At 46.3% G+C, this 20,437-nt stretch overlaps 1 protein-coding gene across 1 annotated transcript in view; it reads left to right on the forward strand.

Annotated features, from left to right (window-relative positions):
• Nucleotides 1-192: 192 nt before the first annotated feature.
• The window catches only part of LOC128948759 (CUB and sushi domain-containing protein 2-like), a 138,915-nt gene continuing 118,670 nt past the window's right edge, over nucleotides 193-20,437 (forward strand). The window contains exons 1-6 of the mRNA XM_054293521.1: nucleotides 193-248; nucleotides 391-503; nucleotides 8,368-8,445; nucleotides 15,368-15,455; nucleotides 16,669-16,793; nucleotides 19,958-20,079. Of these exons, the coding sequence (XP_054149496.1) occupies nucleotides 193-248; nucleotides 391-503; nucleotides 8,368-8,445; nucleotides 15,368-15,455; nucleotides 16,669-16,793; nucleotides 19,958-20,079 (582 nt within the window). The remainder of the gene's footprint in view (nucleotides 249-390; nucleotides 504-8,367; nucleotides 8,446-15,367; nucleotides 15,456-16,668; nucleotides 16,794-19,957; nucleotides 20,080-20,437) is intronic.

Here is a 20,437-nt window from a genome sequence, read left to right on the forward strand (position 1 = left end):
CCTGGCTGGAATCTTCCTCAGGTTGGGATTGGTCATAAATAAAATAAAAAATAAGGATGTTCTTGCCATCCTTTCCCTTCCTGAGTTAAAATAAACAAGATTTTGGAGTGGGGTTAACCAAATGTGAAGAGATGAGCTTGGGAATGTTCTGTGCCTTAGGAAAAAGGACTGGGAACCTCTGTAATGACAAACATGGAGCCCTCAGCAGGGATTCCCATCAGGAATATGGGGCTGGAGGTAGCCCTGGAGTGGGGAGGGGGCTCTCCTTGGCTGTGTGGTACCCACAGAGGAGTTCCCAAAGTCCTGGGGGAGGATGATTGGCCTGGAGAGGGGGATTTGGGGTGTCCTGACGTGGTCCTGACGTGGCTGTGCTGCTTTGCTCTCTTGCAGGTTCACTGGGATGAATTTGCCTGCCCCTGTGATCAGCAGCAAAAATTGGCTGAGGCTGCACTTCACCTCTGATGGCAACCACAGGCAGAAGGGCTTCAGTGCCCAGTACCAAGGTAAGGAGGGAGAAATAAATGCCCTGGCCTGGCCTCACCCACCCCAGCCAGCCTCTTTCACCTATTCCACAATCATTCCAGTTTGATTTCCTCATTCCTCAATTTCACAAATCATTCCAGTTTGATTTCCTCATTCACCCATTTCACAACCATTCTGGTTTTATTTCCCCTTGTGGCCACCCTAGAAAACGACTCCAACTCTAATTAACTCTAATGGTTTATAAAAACATTGGTCTTGTAAGCCAAAGATTGAAGACTAGAGCTGTAAGGGGATAGAATATAAGAAAATAAAGATGGTGTAGAAAGAACATGGGTCTTTTAAGCCAAAGATTGAAGACTAAAGCTGTAAGAATATAAGAAAATAAAGATGGTGTAGAAAGTGATCTTGCCCCTAAGGAGTTGCAGCTGGGCCTAATTAGCAAAGATTAGGAACAGGCCCGACTTTAACAGGCCACAGCTGTAACTAATGAGGAGAAGAGTGCTATAAAAGAGTGGGTGGGTGGTTGAGAAGGGAATTGGGGTTAGTTGTCTGTTGTGGGAAGGAGAAAGAGTCACAGAGGAGCTCTGAGGAGATGTCCATGAGAAACACCAAGCAGGTATGGAACCTTTGTGATAGGAAGCAACAGCATGGAGCCCCTGTGATAAGGAGGCAACATAAACCCTTCTTAGAGGTTACCCCCCCCATCTCAGGAAGAAAGGGCTCAAATCTTCTTTTCCAGCTCCCAAAGCTGATTTTAGGCTAAACTTCTTCCTACCCCCTAAACAACCTGAATTGCCCCTTGAGGTAAGGGGCACACACCAGCTCCAACACCACAAACAAGCCAACAACGACCCTCAGCCTCCATTTTAGAGTAACCCCAGCCAGGAATCCCCAGCTGCCTCCCTGCATGGTCCTGCTGCTGTTATTTTCCAGCTGGAATTCCCCAAAGTGTGGTGTTCATAGAAAAACCCAGCCTGGTTTGGGTTGGGAGTGACCTTAAAGCCTATCCACTGACACGTCCACTGTCCCGGGGTTCTCCAGGTCCCCTCATGGCCTTGGACATTCCCAGGGATTCAGGAGCTTCTCTAGGAAATCCATCTCAGCCCCTCCTCACCTTCACAGGGCAGAATTCAGGATTGGGATAAAGATTTCAGGATGGGGATGTTCAGGTGCTGTTGAGGGACAGGAGATCCTTTGGCAGTGAAGATTCTGCTCCTGGTGGGACCAGAATGGATTGAGTGGATTCCTTGGAGGTGTTCTCACCACTCCTGTGGTGTTTTTGAAGGAGGTTGTGGGTGCAGGATCCATGAGAGGGGGAATGAAGTTGGGAAGAAGCAGGAATGGTTTGAGTCCCCTCAGGGAGCTCCGCAGGTTTGTTCTCAAGAAGCCTTTGCTGGGAAAAAGCTCTGGAGAGGAGTCAGGGAGAAGGGAGAGGATTTTCTTTTCCTTGGATAAATCCACAGAGCTGCCTCGTTTGGGTGCTCTTAGCAGGGCTGTCATGGCCTCAACAAATGAACCACATCGTTATTTAACTTCCCTGCTTTCCTTGAACCTGTAAATCACTTTAAACTGCAAGAAAAAACAAGGAAAAAAGGACTTTAAACAAGGAAAAAAAAACCCTTTTGTTGTTGCTGTGCAGCATAAATGTCTGGAAAAAGCAGCTTCCCTGTGGATGGCTTTTCCATGGCTGTCAGGATTGCAGCTTCCACCAAAGCACCTGTCTTTGTCAGCCTTTCCCTGCACAGCAAAGTCAGGGTGAATGTCCCCATTCCCCTGCTCAGAGAAATGTCAGGGGGTTCTCATCTCATGTGCAGAGGGGATGGAGTGTTGGAAAATGAACTGAACTCCCCATTCTGAGCTGGAATCAGGACAGGACCTCAGCCCAGCTGCCAGAGGGACCTGCTCTCGTTTTCCCACTGTTTTTGTGGAGTTTGGCAGCTTCTTTCTGCCTTTCAATGCTTAAAAACCCAGCAAAACAAGCAGCCAAGCAGTGAAGATTCCCAGGGATGAAGGGAAGGTGTCTGCAGGCAGTGGGATCTGCAGGACAGGAGATGCTGAGACTTTAAAAACCTCCCTGTAACCCTTTCCACAACCTGGCCTGGCCATAAATATTTCAGTGGCGATAAATCCCTACAAAACAGGCCATGTAATTCCACAGCAAGCACAGCAGCTGAAATGCATTTTTCATCAGGAGAGCTGAATCAGGATCAGCCAGGAGAAGCAAGGGGAGGCTTTAGGGTGGCTCTAATTTGCTGTCTGTTTTCCAAAGACGTGTCTGTACATCATTTATGAACCCCCTGGGTCCTCTGGGACGGGGTCTGGCTTTGCTGATAATCTATAAGAAAACAATTTCCCTTCCAGCTTGTTTAAATTGATCCCGAGTTTTGCAGAACACCTTCCCTGTCTGTTCCCCCTCTGCTCTCCCTAATCCGTGCCCTCATTTGGAAATCACTTTAGGAATGTAAAAGCAAGGTTAGATGCAATCAGGCTGTGGAGAGGGTTTTTGTTTTTGTTTTTGTTGTTGAACACAGCAAATTCATTTTGTTCCCTTCCTGGGAGAGTTAAATATTTCCCTTTTCCCTTTCATTAAGGTGAATCTTGATTTTTGCAAATGTTTTTTCCCCATTCCCCATGTAAGGAAGTCAAAGGGACTGGGAGAAATGTGTGCAGAGAATTATTCTTAAAAATTATTTTTTATTTTCCTCCCCATCCTGTCTCCTCAAAAAGGTGGAAGAAAATAATCTACAAGTTTTTAATCAGGTGAGGTGGCAGCACCTCAGTGTCCCCCCCATCAGAGAAGCTGGGTGGGAATTTATAAAATCAGAAGGTTTTGGGAAAGCTGCAAAGGCTGGAATTGGAGAGATGGGAATGCTGCCCTGGCTGCTGCCCCTCTCTGCACATGTTTTATGGCAGAACTTGGCTCCCTAATTGCTCTGGAGCTGATTGGTACCAACACATAATTGCAGCTTTTATCGATCTCCCCGCCCCGGCCGCTTCCCTTCCCCGCAGGAGGAAGATAAATGGGATGAGCTCCAGCCCTGCACAGGACAGAGCTGCCTCCTTCAGGGAGGGGCTGGGGAGCTCCCTGCTGCTCGCCAGAGACACCTAAATGGCTTGGTGAGGGAGTCATGGAGTCTTGGAATGGTTTGGAATGGGTTTAAATCCCACCCAGTTCCACCCCTGCCGTGGGCAGCGACCTCCCAATGTCCCAGGGTGCTCCCAGCCCCATCCATGGCTTTGGTCTACAGATCTGTCCATGGGTAGATCTGTGGTTCTACCCATGGATGGATCAGTTTGGCTTGAGTTTGGACAGATCTTCGTCCCTCTTTGTCCTGGATCTCCCACTGCTCATCTTGGATCTTCCATTTCTCATCTTGGATCTTCTACTCATTATCCTGGATCTTCCCCTCTTCATCCTTATCTCTCACTGCTCATCTTGGATCTTCTACTCTTTATCCTGGATCTCCCACTGCTTGTCTTGGATTTTCTATTTCTCATCTTGGATGTTCTACTCTTTATCTTGAATCTCCCACTCCTCATTTTAGATCTTCCCCTCCTTGTTTTTGATCTTCCCCTAATTTTCAATCTTCCCCTTTTCATGTTGGATCTTCCATTCCTCACCTTGGATCTTCTATTTCATTTCTTGGATGTCCTACTGCTTATCTTGGATCTTCCCCTCTTCATCCTGATCTTCCATTCCTCATCTTGGATCTTCCACTCTTTATCCTGATCTTCCATTCATCATCCTGATCTTCCATTTCTCATTTTGCATCTTCTCCTTTTCATCTTGGATCTTTCCCCTCCTCATCTTGGATCTTCCATTTCCCATCTTGGATCTCCCCCTCCTCACCCTGGATCACACCCTTGGGTTCCAGAGGGATTTTTGCCTCCTTCCATGTGACCTGTGGAGTCTCCAGTGCAATTCTGGATAATCCCAGTGCTTGTGCAGGCTCTGATTCCCAAAATCCATTGCTCAGGCTGCCAGAAGAGGGATTTTTCCAAAGAGTTTCATTTGAGGGGGTTTCTCTTCACCTCCAAGAACCCCTGTGAGCATCCTGCTGCTGAACCATCCCAGCAGGAGGGAGAGATCCAGGCAGGATTTGGATTTAACAGCAATTCCCCCAACAAGGAGAGCAGAGCTTCATGGAATAGTTTTTTTTTTTCCTGTTGCTGTTGCTGAAACACTGTTTTCCAAATTAAAAATAAATAAATGTCTGCTTAAATCCTCATTTAGAGCAACATGAAGTGGTTTGAAAGGAACAGCCCGGCCTGCCTGCCATGCTGGCAGAGCTTTGTAATGTCATCTCTCAAATCTGACAGGATGCTGAGTATTCCATTAGATCTGTTGGATGTGTGTGAGCAGCAAAAGCCTCCAGAAAACAGGAGTTTCTGTTCATCCAATTATCCTGACACAGTCCTTTGTAGTACTGCTCCACATTCCAATTTACAAACAAAGTAGATTTTCAAATACAGGATTTTTGAGGGCAGGGAGTGGGAGAATTGTTCTTATTTGTTTAATTTTTTTTTAAAAAGCACGAAACAAGTGGTGCTTTGCTGTGCCTGGTTCTGATCTAAATGGAGTCATTTGTAAAGTCTGACTTCCATCATTAGGGCTCCGAAATGAAGGATGAGGAGGAGAGGATGCAGTGATCCCTCTTTATCAATTTATCTTCACCAATTTATCTTTATCAATTCTCCTGGAAAGGGACACGGTGCAATTAGGGGAGGAGATGTTTCCTGGGGATGCAGCTCAGGCTCTGAATTTTGGGATTGCTGCTCAGTGTTGAGTGTCTTGTTGCCATTGCTGAGGGGTTTGGGAGCCAGGTTTTCCATCAGGAACAGGGTTGGAGGGGGATGTTTGTTGGATGGGATCTGGCAGGGATGGCTCTGGGAGAACCTTGGTTAGAAATGTGTCCCTGAAAAATTTCCAAGCCTGGCTGTATCCTAATTTTGAATTCCCCCATGCCAGAGAATCCTGGAGTGGTTTGGGTTGGAAGAGACCTTAAAATTCCTCTGATTGCACCCTCTGGCACCTTCTCCTGGATTTGGGATGTTCAGCACTGGGGAAATCCCTGCAGGTTGCTGTGTCCTCATGGAGGAGTTCCCCAGGATTTCTCATCCCATCCATGGTGCCGCCATCAGCTCTGGTGGGCTTCACCAAAGCTTGGGAAGCTTTTCTTGGCCTCTAAATTCCCTTTGTGGGGCACAAATCATCCGAGCTGAGCTTTTGTTTGTGTGGAGAGTTGGGAACATTCCCTGGGGGCAGGATGTGGAGAATACCAAAATATGGATTATTTTGTAAAGCTGCTCGTACCCCCAAGCACAGCCACAGAGCAGAGACTTGGAGGCTGCAGGGTCCCAACCCACATCCTTGGAAAATTCAAACCAAAATCCAAATTCAGCCTTGGAAACTTGGAATTGCCTGGATTTTATTGCGTGGGAGGGAATTTTGGGGTATCCCTGTGTTGGCTTGGAAAAAGCTGGAAAATCACTACAGGAATGTCTGTCACTATTTTATCTGAAGCAGAAATAGATTTTTACCCCAAAAATGGGAGTTTTAGCAGCCCCAATCCTTTTTTTTTTTTTTTTTTTTTGATCCATTGATATCACATTTATTAAAAACCTTGAGATCAGGCTGGAAATCTCCTGTGATTCCCATCCACGTGGGACCTTTGGGGCATCCCAAACCCTGCTGCTTTTTCTTCCTCCTGCTGCACTTGCAGGTGGATTTGGAGCAAAAAGAAACAAAGAGTTCGATTTGCTTTGACAGCAGCCTGCTGTTAATTAGTTTTCCCTTCTTAAATTAATAAAAAAAGACAGCTGCCCTGAACAGATTGAAGCTGCTGAGGAAGACAGGAGCAGCAGCAGCAGCTGTTCCTCATGAATATTTTCCAGCTAAAAATTTTTTTGAAGTTCTTGCTGCTTTATTTAAAGAGAAAGCCAAAAGCTGTGAGGAAATGATGAGTGAAAAGCTGCACCCAAAGCAGCACCTCAGGTGAGCTTCAAGGAGCCTCCTCCTGTCTGAGCCTCCTGCAGCAGCTGTTCCAAACAGGTTCTTTTTAAGCCCAAAAAAAACCTCAGCACGATTAAAAAACCCCTCTTTAGTTACATGGGTAATTCTTCTTGACAGCTTTGTCTTAGGAATGTGCTAATTTAGGGATGAAAGCCTGACAAGATGAAGAACACGAGGAAGAAGGGTTTGAAGTGGGTTTCTCCAAGGATAAGGGCTGGCTCGTCAGGAAAGGGCTCCCAGAAAATGATTTGGACGCTGAGTAATCCCAATTCCTGTTGGGTTTTCCCAAATCCTCACAGTGAAGGCTCTTTTATCCCAAATCCTGCAGTGGGGGCTCTTTTATCCCAGTTTCTCACAGTGAGGGCTGGGTTACCCCAATTCCTGTTGGGTTATCCCAATTCCTGCAGTGGAGGCTGTTTTATCCCAATTCCTGCAGTGAGGGCTGAGTTATCCCAATTCCTGTTGGAATTATCCCAGTTTCTGTTGGAATATCCCAGTTCCTGATGGGTTATCCCAATTCCTGCAGTGAGGGCTGGGTTATCCCAATTCCTGTTGGAATTATCCCAGTTCCTGTTGGGTTATCCCAAATCCCGCAGTGGAGACTTTTTAATCCCAATTCCTGCAGTGAGGGCTGGGTTATTCCCATTCCTGTTGGGTTATCCCAGTTCCTGTTGGAATTATCCCAGTTCTTGTTAGGTTATCCCAGTTCCTGCAGGAAGGGCTGGGTTATCCCAGTTCCTGTTGGAATTATCCCAATTCCTCTTGGAATTACCCCAGTTCCTGTTGGGTTATCCCTATTCCTGCAGTGAGTGTTGAGTTATCCCAATTCCTGATGGAATTATCCCAATTCCTATTGGGTTATCCCAAATCCTGCAATGAAGGCTGGGTTTTCCCAATTCCTGTGGGAATTACCCCAATTCCTATTGCGTTACCCCCAATTCCTGTTGGAATTACCCCAATTCCTATTGGGTTATCCCAATTCCTATTGGAATTACCCCAATTCCTGTTGGAATTACCCCAATTCCTGTTGGGTTATCCCAATTCCTGCTCTTTTATCCCAGCTCCTCACAGCAGAGGCTGTTTTATCCCAACTCCTGCCTCTGGAAGCTGCAATAATCCCAAATCCAGGTGTTTGTGCTGCTCCCAGATGGTTCTGCCAGGTGGGGTTTCTGTCAAACCCTGGGGGTGGAGGAAGCAGCCGCCAAATCCAGAGCAGGAAAACAAATTGCTGCTCCCTGGTGTGAGAAAAAGGATGGGGCCCTTGGAGATGGATGAATTCTTGTTCCCTTTCCTGGTCTTTCCCCTCTTCTGGTGGAATTTTGGATCAGGGAGGGAATGGTCGCACTTGGGGAGGAGTCCCCCAGGTGTGGGGCTCCAAGATAATATTTCCCTTAGCCAATAATGGTGTTTAATTTTATTTTCCTGCTGTTTGTTCACACCAGCTCTGCAGTTTTTAGGTTCTGAGTGCTCCCCTGGAATGGCTCTGCTGTGTAATGGGTTCATGGGATAAATTCCAGAAAAATTGGGGGAAACCAGCTCAGCATTTTCCTCTCAGCATCCTGAAGCTCCTCAGAGCTTCCCTTTTGCTTGTCTCCCATTTTTAGTGGGTTACAGAGGGGTTGGACCCCATTTTTATTTTGAAATTAAACCTCTCCAAAGCCCTAACATGGAAAACAAATCCCTCTCCAAACCCCTAACATGGAAAAACAAACCCCTGCTGGTTTTGAGCAGTCAGGACAAGCTGATCCCAAAGGGAAGGATGCAGGATGTGGGTGATTCACATTTTTATTTTTAAAATAAAAACTTGACAATCCCTGAAGCTCAGCTCAACCTTTCCCTCTTTTTTTTTCCTTTGTTTCCCACCCCTACAGTCAAGAAGCAGATGGAGCTCAAGTCCAGAGGGGTGAAACTCATGCCCAGCAAGGACAACAACCAGAAGACATCAGTGTGTAAGTTTTTCTGGCTCTTCCTCACTGTCTTTTTTGATAACAATCTCCTGGAACATTTCATTGGACTTTCCAGTAATCTCTAAAACTTCGCCACTCTGAAAAGTTTGGGTGCTTTTCCCTCTTCCCTCTGCATTTCTGCATCACTTCCCTCCTCCCAGTGCTCTGGTCACAAGCATTTACTAACTCCTGGAAGGGCGCAAGGCTTGGATTTTCTGCGTTTGGTGGATTCTGTGCTCCAGGGTTGTGGTTTTAGGCTCTTTTTAGTGGGAAAAACTAAGAAATTTGGGGTTGGGATCGGTGCTATTGCTGTAAATAAGGAGCAGGGATAAGGAGCAACATTAAAAACAAAATATTAGAAAATTTACAGAGGCAGTCACATCGTCTTCCTTTTTCTATTTGAGTTTTATTTCATTTTCCCTGCAGAAAAATCATAATTCTGGGTTTGCAGTGCTGATTTTTCAGGTTGCAGTGCTGATTTTTCAGGTTGTAGTGCTGATTTTTCAAGTGTAGTGCTTGGTGTGTCAGGAGCAGAACATTGGGGTCACTGCTGTGCCTCCCTCAGGCAGGTGGGAAATATTTCAGTTTCCCATCAGGTTCTTCCCAAATCAGGAGCAAAACCTGTGGTTTTTGTCCCTGAATCTTGGGCTCTTTCTAAAATGAAACAGGAGGGATCTGCCTGGGAGTTAATATTTTATGTGGATTCAAATGGGAGCAGGATGGAGCATTTTTCCAAATGGATTTTAGGGGAGAAGCTGGAATTACTCATTTTGTTGCACAGCCCATTACCCTCATCAGAGAGGAGCATTTGCACAGCTCAGCTGGGTGGATTTGTCATACAAAATTCAGAAAAATGCATGGACTAGAGCAGAATTGGTGGATTTTGCATACAAAATTCAGAAAAATGCAGGGACTGGATCAGAATTGGTGGATTTTACATAAAAAATTCAGAAAATTGCATGGACTGGAGCAGAACTGGTGGATCTTGCATACAAAATTCAGAAAAATGCATGGACTGGATCAGAATCGTGGCTCTGGAAGGAGAGTTTCCCTCCCAGCTCCCAGGAGAATTTTTAGGCTCTGTTTTTTTGGGAGCAAAGCCCAAAAAGGTAAAAAACAACCCAAAATCTCCAGAGCAGAAAACACTTGGGGTGTGTTCAGGGGAAAATAATTCAATTTTAAAGGGAATTATCCTTTAAAATGGAGTCCTGGCTGGGTGATACATTCCTTGCCAGGAAGAATTTATTGGAATAAACGTCCCAGTGCCCTTTACTGAGTTGGAAAATTCCCCTGGCTGGGTGTGGAGACACAGGGGAATTTGGAGTGGGGGGATTTTTGCCCTGGATTTTGGGGAATTTTGGGCAAAGGAGTGAAATCATTGATTTAATGAAGCATTGTGGTGTTAACAATACACAAAATTCCCATTTCTCCTTCCTGGGAATGGCCTTTGGAGCAGTTTTACTCATTTTTAATGCACTGAGTTGAAGAGGACACAGCAGCTGCATTCCCTTTCCTGCAGATCCTGCACTTCTGAGGAGGAAAAATAGGAATTCATTCCCTTTGCCTGGTTTATCCCATCCCAAGGGGCTCAGAGCTGCCAGATGGGAGCTCAGATCTTGAGGGCAGCTCAGGCTGGAAGTTGTTGAGCTGGAATAATGGAGATGGGGATGGCGGCCCCATTCCATGGTCCTTGTCACCCTCCAGCTCCTTCTCCATGCCCTGCTCTCCATCAGCTCTGGATTTTTCTTATTTTGTCCTTATTTTGGAGCCTTCTGCTCCCACAGGGAATTCCCAGCTGCAGAAGTGCTGATTCCCTAGGAGATGGCACCAGGAAAATCAGGTTTTTATTTTATTTTTATTTTTATTTTTTGCAGTCCTCATCTGTTCTGCTCCCTGCTGGATTTGCAGGGTTGGCTGAGCCCCTCTGTGCTCCCAAAACTCCGCGAGCTGAGTTTGCATCACAGATAATTCCAAAGAAATTTCCTATTCCAGAGCAATTTCCAGTTGCTCTGGCTCAAATACCAGAAATTCAGGAATTTTTGTGTCTCTTGGTATCACTTAAAGCTCTGCCACAAAATCCTAAAGGCTGGAAAAGATCAAATCCAGCCTTCAAGTCCCTGTTTTATTTTTGATTATTCCTACCAGCAATATTTTATTTTCAAGTGCTGTTTGCTAAAACTTGGCCTAAAATCCTCCCTGGAAGGATCCACTCTTAAATCCTGCAGGTTTTTGGGTTTGGGATTGCCTGGTCAGATTAAACCTGGTGTGTTTTGTGTGAAAATGTAGTGATGTAACAGCTGCTTGTGTTATTGCAGGGAAAAAATCCATAAAAATTCAATATTCTGTGGGGAAGTGCTTCTTGGGCTCAGTTATAGTGGATTGTGTTTGTTTTAAATCATAATTAAGTGCCTTGTACTGCTCACCATCAGTGAAATTATTTGGAAATCTTGCTTTAATCACTTCTGGAGGGGAGATAATACTGAGAGACAAATAAATTAGGTAGAAGAAATAGTTTGAGATTTTAAGCCATGTTTTGGAGGTTGTTTCTGGCACTGAAAGCAGAGTGTAAGTGTGGATATTCCAGTTCCCACAGTGGGGGAATTGTGGTGGTTTGGGTTTAAAAAACAGCATCCAAGTGGGTTGTGTGGTGTTTGGGTGAGGCCCACCTGGAGAGGCCCTGGGTGAAGGACTGGAAGTTCTGTGCATGTTTAGCTTGGTCAAAATCCTCTTTGCAAAGTCATTTTTGGGGTGGGTTGAGCAGTTTCTAGGTCTCAAGTGTATAGGAATTTCTGGATTTTGGGGAGGTGTCTGTGGGACAAGGAGCATTCTGAGGCCTTGTGGGTGAAGGACTGGAAGGACTTGGGTGAAGGACTGCAACTTCTGTGTGTGTGCAGCTGGGTCAAAATCTCCTTTGCAAAGTTATTTTTTGGGGTGGATTGAGCATTTTTTAGGTCTTAGCCAAGTCTGTGGGAATTTCTGGATTTTGGGGAGGTGTCTGTGGGACAAGGAGCCACCTGGGGCCTTGTGGATGAAGGACTGGAAATTCTGTGTGTGTCCAGCTCGGTCAAAATCTCCTTTGCAAAGTCATTTTTGGGGTGGGTTGAGCAGTTTTTAGGTCTCAAGTGTGTAGGAATTTCTGGATTTTGGGGAGGTGTCTGTGGGACACAGGAACCACCTGGATCTTGGGTGGGACAGCCTGGAGATGCTCTGGGAATTCTGCACTTTTGGGAGTGCTTGTGAAGCTTCATCTTCTGAGCTGTTCTGGAACATTCCCAGCTGGGAAATAAGCTGGGGTTTGGAGCTCTCATGGTAGAACACTCCCAGCTGGGAAATTGGGGTTTGGAGCTGTCCTGGTGGAACATTCCCAGCTGGGATTGGATTTTCCCAGTGTCAGGACCTGGCTGTGACCTTTTCACTCTTGGTGTTGTTAAATTTGGGGGCATTCAGTGTCTGGGTTGGTGTCACTGAGGTTCTGGAATCACTTCATCCTTGGTTTTTTGGGTGCTGAAGGAACTTTGGGGGTTGGAAATGCAGCAGGACCTCGTTGGGGTGAGCCCTGCACCCCTAAATCAGCTCCAAGCTCTCAGGTCTGGTTTTTGGGATCTTTCCCAGAAGTTTGCATGGAATTACCCTGGTGTGACCACTCAGATTAACCCTTTAAACCATCTAATTCCTGCTGGAGTCTTTCCCATCATCTCCTTTCACTGAATTCCTCATGCTGAGAAATGCTGGGGCTTTGTCAAATTGTTTATTTTTTAGGTGCTGCTTTTATTTTGTAGTTCTGAAATTCAGTGAGAAATTGTCCCTTGGGAATCTGTCAGTGAAGTTTTTTTTATTATGAGAAATAAAATTAAAGAGGATTTTAACAGTGGCAAACTGAACAATCAGAACTGGCTGTCACTGAATTCATGAGGAGGGAGAAATTGAAAAAAATCAGGAGGATGAGGGGATGGAAAACCAATCCCATGGTTGGGGGAGAGAATTCCTGAGTTTCTAATGCAGACATTGAGCAGTTCATCACAATTTTTTTCTAGTAATCTTGAGGGGTTTATTTGGGAATGGCCCAGCCCAGGTGAAACTTTGGGAAGGTGAACACAGCAAATTCTCAGCATGACAAATCCATTTTGTAACCTTCGGGCTCCTCTATTTGTGTGTGTGTGTGCTCAAAACAAAAGCTAGAGAACAAAAATTTCTGTAAATTAGCATCTCATTCATCTCCTCCTTTTCTTTCACTTTCTTTAAAAGAGAAATTCCCCAACTCCCAGGATATGGAGATATCTTCCCTCAGCTTTATCTTCCCTGTTCTCTGCTTTATCTGTTCGTGTTTTTAGGTGTTAGTGAATCTCCACTAATGAGACATGAGCTGGGTTTGGGCCTCAGCATTGGGGGTGACAAACTCTCCTCTGGGGCCTTGGTTTTTCTGGGGATCTGGGATTGTTTCTCTTTGTTTTCCTGGGGTCTGGGATTGTTTCTTCCCAAAATTTTGAATTCCAGGCTCCATTTTTATCTGATATGGGAAATAATCACTGGGAGTGGCAGCAGTGCCCACTCTGGGGGTACAAAAGGGGTGATCTGAGGGGGATTTGACCATGGGAGGAGGAATTTGCTGTGGGAATTGGATTTTTCCTTTGAGGAAGAGTTCCCAGGTGGTTAATTCCAAATATTGGGTGGTCTTGGCTTTGTGTGTGTGGTTGTTACAGGTGTGTGTGTGGTCAGGGAGGTTTTTACAGAGGAAAATCAAGAATTTGAGCACTGTCTTTCACTCCTACACGGCTTTGGGACATAAAACTCTCATTGGGTCCCTCATCCTGAGGTGAATTTTCCTTTTTTTGGAGCTGCTTGTGCACAGGCATCACCTCTGGGTGCAGGGAAGGAACCCAAGGATGGTGGTGGCACCTGGGGACTCCGTTCAGCCAAACTTTTCCTGTCAGAAGCTGGGAGTAGAATCCATGCGCTCTCCCTTCCTTCACTGAATTCATTCCTGATTCCTGATTTGGAATCCTCTGGGCTGGTGAAAAGTGGCAAAGCAAAGTTTGGAGTTATAGAAAATGTAGGGATGTCAAATTCTGCTTGGTTGCTGCTGACTGAGCTTACCAAGGGTTATTGTGGTGGTGTTCACAGGGATCCCAAGATGAGGGAAGAGATGAGAATCTTGACTCCATGTTTCAGGAGGCTGATTTATTATTTTATGATATATATTTATTAAAAGAAAATGATGTATTAAAACTATACTAAAGAATAGAAGAAAATATTTCATCAGAAGGAAGGGAAGGAAATTTCAAGGAAAGGAAATAAAATCTTGTGACTGCTCACAGCCTTGACACAGGTGGCTGTCACTGGTCATCAAATAAAACCAATTTCACATGCTGAGTAAACAGTTCTCCAAATCACATTCCAAAGCAGCAAAACATGGAGAAGCTGAAGCTTCCCAGCTTCTCAGGAGAAAAGATCCTAACGAAAGGATTTTTCATAAAATATGTTTGTGGCAGGTTATGGACATGGAAAATGGGAAAATAATACCTCACATGTTGTTTTCCATGAATCCATGGCTCTGTGCCCTCCCACACAGACAGGTGAGCACCAAAGCATCCTGTGGGGACAATCCCAGCCCCATCTCTGCTCCAGCACGGTGGGAAGGGAGGAAAAATGGGCCTTAAAAAGGAAATTCCTATAAAGAACATAAAGGGCATCAGAAGAGTGTTAGTGCTGAGGAGAAGCTGGAATATTTTTGGGATCAGCAAAATTGGGAAGCATCCTCCTTGTAGGAACAGCTGTAGCTGGGGATGATGCACCAGGGGTTAATTCCAAATATTGGATGGTCCTGGCTTTGTGTGTGTCCAGTGTGGGTGGATTCTCCCCATGGATTCTCCCATTCCCCCTGCAGGGCTCCAGCTGCTGAGCCATGAGAAAGGGGCTGGTGTCACCTCAGTGTCACCCTCCTCCTTTGGGGCACCATGCTTGGAATAAAATTGGGATTTTCTTCCCTGTAATCCAGTGCTGGGCAGAGGTGGAACGGAAATTGGGGTTCTTTCAGTGGTTCAGCATGTGGAATGTGGAATTTTGGGGCTGTGCTTCCCCAGGAGCGTCATCCTGTGCGATGAGCCATCAGGGAATGGAGTTTTTTTGGCTGAGAAACATGCTGTAGGTTTGGATGAGAAGAAAACCAAATCCCATCGAGCTCCTGTGGCAAAATCCCCCTTTTGTCCTTTATTGCTGTGCTGGAATTCAGCCTGGAAATCAGGATTGTGCCAGGGCTGAGGGACCCCCAGGTTCCCCTACCCTGAACCCTCCTTTGTGCCGTGAGAGGGCTGGAAATGGGGAGGGTGGAGCTGGGAGCTTTCTGCAGTGCTGGCCACCACCCCATGGATTTCATGTTTGTTGGCATCCAGGTTGCTCCATAAATTTTTCTCCATGTTCCAACTAAATGACTTGGCTTTCAAACCCTCGACTTGCATCCCCCTCTCCTTTCTCCCTCTCGTTCTGTGCTTGGTTTTTCCCTCCTGGGATCACTCCCTGCCTTTCCATGGAGTTGTTTTCTTTCCCTGGCACACTGGGCTGGGTTTTTGAGGGCTCTGAGGTCACCTTGGAGGGTGGCAGGTGGGGCTTTAATCATAACAAACAGGCTCTGTGATTGGTGTCATTTAGCAGAATGGAAAAAAATACCCAAAAATCAACTTATCCAGAGGTATTTCTGTAGTGGAATGGAGGGGAAACTGTGTCCCTAGCTGGCATTTCCTAGAAAACACTCAGGTGTGTAAACTGAGCAGGATATTTGTTTCCAAAGCTGTTGTTTTTGTGGAATAAAACATTGAGGTTTCTGAGCTTCCAGTTGCCATTTTTCTCGCCACATCCACCAAGCCAGCTGCTGAAAGAATTGTTCCTTTTGCTATTCTGTGTCTGTATGTGCTGTTTTTTTGCTTTGTAGTAACTCAGGTTGGTGTGTCCCAGGGACATAATTTGTGTCCAGACCCTGGGATTCCCGAGAGAGGTAAAAGGATAGGCAACGATTTTAGGTAAGAATATTTTCTGTGTGTTCTGTGCATGAGCTCCTGGGTGTGCTCCTGGTGTGGGGGGGCTCTGTTTGCTTTGTCCCCCTCCCAAAATCCTGCCCAGTTTTGGGGAACACGTGTGTAAAACCCTTCCTGTGTGTGCTGTTCCACAAAGATCTCTTGGAGTGTTTTTATCCTTTCCCAATCCAGGTTTTGTGCTGTCATCCCTCCCCTGGAAAAACTGAAACGGCCAAAAGAAAGAAATCACTTTTCAAATTAGCTCAAACCCCAGCATGGCCCTGCCCTTAGAGAATTTGAGGTGGCTGAGGTTCCTTGTCACTGAGCCTGTGTGGCGCCAGCTAATTGGGGCTTAGGAAGTTTAAACCAGAGCTGTTGTTCCTTTCCAGTTCCCAGTTTTGCTTTGCAGGGATGCCCCAGCTGTTGGTGGCCATGGGGAATCAATATTTCATCTGATTCTGCTGCCCAGGGCTGTTTTGCTCATGAAAAGTGTCTCTCAATCAAATCCCAGACTGTCAAATCCTCCTCAAGTCCAAGCAGAGGAAAGGGAATCCCAACAGTCCCTAAATTCCATGGGATGAATTCCCAGCTGCTGATGGTGTTACTCCAGTGAACAAAGTTCAGAATCCAAACCACCGAACAAAGAGCAGAACTCTCAGCAGTTGATAAAGATTTTTATTTCATTTTATGAGAATTCTGAATGTGTCCTCTCTCAGAGCTGTGGGTGAAATTCCCACTGAAATGTCACTAAAATTTGGGATTCCAGGAGCTGTTTTGCTCATGGAAAGTGCCTCTCAATCAAATCCCAGTCTGTCAAATTCTCCTCAAACCCAGCAAAGGAGAGAGGGCAGAAGAAAGGGAATCCCATAAAGTCCCTAAATTCCACGGGATGAATTCCCAGCTGCTGATTGTGTTACCCCAGTGAACAAAGCTCAGAATCCAAACCACAGAACAAAGAGCAGAACTCTCAGCAGTTGATAAAGAATTTTATTTCACTTTATGAGAATGTCCGCTGAGCACGTCCTCTCCCAGGATGAAATTCCCACTGAAATGTCACTAAAATTTGGGATTTGGGCATCAGCATCTGGGGCAGACACAGCAGAAGGGAGGCAGAGCTGGTCCCTCCTCCCTTCCTGCTGGCTGCAGGGCCAGGGGATGGCCCTGGCCCCAAATCCTGGGGTGCAGGAGCAGGCTGATGTCCCCTGTGTCCCCTCTCCAGGCTGGGCTCCAGCATCCAGTTCTCCTGCAACGAGGGCTACGACCTGCAGGGCTCCAAGAGCATCACCTGCAAGAGAGTCAGCGACATCATTGTGGCCTGGAGCGACCACCGGCCTGTCTGCAGAGGTGAGGGCTCTGCCTGGCTGGATTTGGGGATTTTTGGGAATTCCCAGCTCCTTCCTGTCCCTTTTCCATCACCCATCCTGCCCTTGGGTCGAATCTCAGAATGGTTTGGGTTGGAGGGACATTGAGGACCATCCTGCTCCTTCCACTGTTCCTCCAAGCTGGCCTTGGACACTCCCAGGGATCCAGGGGGAGTCTGGCTGAATTTTGGGATTTTTAGGTATTCTAGTTCCTTCCTGTCCCTTTTCCATCATCCATCCTGCCCTCGGGTCGAATCTCAGAATGGTTTGGGTTGGAGGGATATTGAGGACCATCCTGCTCATTCCACTTGTCTTGGACACTCCCAGGGATTCAGGGGGAGTCTGAGGGAGCTCATCTTGGCTGGATTTTGGGATTTGTAGGAATTCCCAGCTCCTTCCTGTCCCTTTTCCATACCCATCCTCCCCTCAGGTCGAATAATCCCAGAATGGTTTGGGTTGGACAATCCTGCTCCTTCCACTGTCCCTCCATGCTGGCCTTGGACATTCCCAGGAATTTAGAGGGAATCTGAGGGGCTCAGTTTGGCTGGATATGGGGATTTTTGGGAATTCCCAGCTCCTTCCTGTCCATTTCTCACCCATCCTGCCCTCAGGTCATTCCTTGGCCAGGTCAGAGTCCCAGAGGGGTTTGGGTTGGGAGGAACCTTAAGGAAAATGTTGTTCCATGGGTAGGGAGACCTTCCCCATCCCAGGCTGGCCTTGGACACTTCCAAGGATGGGGCATCCAAATTTCTCTGGGAAATCTTCCTTAGGGCCTTCTCACCCTCACTTTAAAGGTTTTTTCAGCCCCTGTTTCTGCACCTCCTTTTCCCCTCACAGACTCCTCCATGAATATCCCTAAATCCCTTCCTTTCTCTCTCTCCAGAACATTCTTTTAATTCAGGAATGTCAAACCTGAGCAGGATCACCCCTCTCCTCATCCCAGGTGTTTTCTCCCCTCTCCTCCTTCTCCTGTAAGAGGAAAGACAGGAATAAAACCTGGAAAAGCAGAGCTGGAGGGAGATTTTTAACTGGAAATGTGGAATTTTGGGGCTGTGCTTCCCCGGGAGCCTCATCCTGTGCCATGAGCCATCAGGGAATGGAATTTTTTTCTCATTTTTCCCATTTTGCCCTTGGCCATTTTGTTTTCATTCCCTCTCCGAAATGTCACATTGTGATATTTGTAATGCTAATAAAGAACAACTTGTAATATTTTTAATTGAATCCCTTTAAAGCTCTTAAAATCATAAATAGGGTTTTTTTTCCCCCGGTTCTTTTTTTCTTTAATTTCATCTGCAGATTTTTTCAAGGCTTTGGAATCCCATGTAATTCTTGAAACAAGCCTGGAATAAATTGAATCAGTGTAAGAGGATATTTGGCATAAATATGTGACACTGTAAAGGAAATTTATGGTGTCCTCCCACAAGAGATAAGAAAGGATTTGCCAGCATTATTCTGTTTCTGTGAATCAACTTAATTTTTTTAGCTGCTGACTTTCATATTTTGGGGTTTTTTTTTCTATTTAAAAAGTTTCAATTTTATTTCAGCTTTCTGCCAATTTTTCTCCCAGTTTGTGCCATTTTTTAAAATTGTGTTTCTCTCAAATTCTCCAGTCAGTCACAGATTTTAACCCCTTGGGCTTCAATAATTTTTTAATCTCCAGTGAGAAAACTTTGGGGGAAAGTTCTCTTCCCACAGCTTGGCCAGGAGATGATTTTCTATATTTTACAAAGAAAAAAAACCTTTGCAGACTCCAAAAATGCAAATACATCTCCAAAATTAAATAATACATTTAAATAAATAAATAAACTTCAACAATAAATTAATTTGAGGCTCTGTCACAGCAGAGGATATTTCCAGAACCAGGATGTTTTTCCCCACCTTTTTTTTGTGGAATATTTCAGCTAAATATTACATCAAAGGCATTCCACAGGCAAAATTTTCCCTGCTTAAGCACTTTTTCCAGTTTTTCCTTTACCTGAGGTGTTTTGAAGATGCAGAGCTGAGTTTCCACCTTAGTTCTGAGCCCACAGAAGGAAACCAGCTGATAAATACTTAATAATGACCTAATAAATCCTGGCTGTGCAGTGTTTTGGGGGTTTGATGTGCAGGAAGAAAGGGAATGGGGTTTTTTGGGGACATCAGGAAGGAGTTGTGTCATTCCTGGCCTGGTTGGGGAAGGGTTTTTGTGAGGGGAAAAAAGGAAATAAATCAATGTGAGCATAGAGAGTTGGGTGTTGGTCTGAGGGGAAGTGGGAACAAGGATTGATGGAATTGGGGTTTGGTGGGATCAGGGTTTGTTGGGATCATGGGTTGATGGGATTGGGGTTTGTTGGGATCATATTTGGGTATGATCAGGAGTTGTTGGGATCAGTTGGGTGAGATCAGGATTTGCTGGGATCAGGGGTTTTTGGGATCAGGGTTTGTTCAGATCAGGAATTATTTGGATCAGGTTTGGGTTGGTTCAGGAGTTGCTGGCATCAGGGTTTTATGGGTTTGGGGTTGTTGGGATCATGGATTGTTGGGGAATTAGGTTTGATGGGATCGGAGGTTGTTGGGATTAGATTTGGGTGAGACAGGGGTTGTTGGGATCTGGGTTTGATGGGATCAGGGTTTGATGGCATCAGGCATTGATGGGATCAGGTTTGGGTGAGATCAGGGATTGATGGGATCAGGATTTTATGGGATCAGAGGTTGTTGGGATCACGGATTGTTGGGGATCAGGTTTGGGTGAAATCAGGGTTTGTTGGGATCAGAGGTTGATGGGATTAGAGATTGTTGGCATCAGGCATTGATGGGATCAGAGGTTTTATAGGATCAGGGTTTGATGGGATCAGGGACTATTAGGATTGGGGCTTGGTGGGGTCAGTGATTGATGGGATCGGGGTTTGATGAGATCAGTGATTGATGGGGTCAAGGTTTGATGGGATCAGGGGTTTTTGGGATCAAGGGTTGATGGCCCCAGTCCTCACAGAGAAACCCCTCATTTTCACCACCCGGGTGTAAAAAAGGAGCAGTGTAGGCCGTGAAAACACCAACTTCTCCATTTTTCCCCCCTCTTCCCTTTTCCACCTCCTCCCACCTCCACCCCAAGCTCATCCCTCCTCCTGCCCCCCCAGCAGCGCTGAGTGTCCCCATTTGTGTCCCCAGCCAGGATGTGTGACACGTACCTGCGCGGGCCCAGCGGCGTCATCACGTCCCCCAACTACCCCGTGCAGTACGACAACAACGCCTACTGCGTGTGGGTCATCACCGCCCTCAACCCCGCCAAGGTGAGCTGGGGGGCTTGGCTGGACAGACGGACACTCAGGGGTCACCTCGTCACCCTGCACAACCCCTGAGTGAGGAAGCACTGAGGGAGCTGGGGGGCTTGGCCTGGACAGATGGACACTCGGGGGTCACCTCGTCACCCTGCACAACCCCTGAGTGAGGAGCCACTGAGGGAGCTGGGGGGCTTGGCCTGGACAGATGGACACTTGGGGGTCACCTCGTCACCCTGCACAACCCCTGAGTGAGGAAGCACTGAGGGAGCTGGGGGGCTTGGCCTGGACAGATGGACACTCGGGGGTCACCTCATCACCCTCCACAACCCCTGAGTGAGGAGCCACTGAGGGAACTGGGGGGCTTGGC

This window comes from Melozone crissalis, unplaced genomic scaffold (genome assembly GCF_028551555.1).
Source record: "Melozone crissalis strain CALT ecotype California unplaced genomic scaffold, PUWL_Pcris_2 ptg000156l_1, whole genome shotgun sequence".
Classification (NCBI taxonomy): domain Eukaryota; kingdom Metazoa; phylum Chordata; class Aves; order Passeriformes; family Passerellidae; genus Melozone; species Melozone crissalis.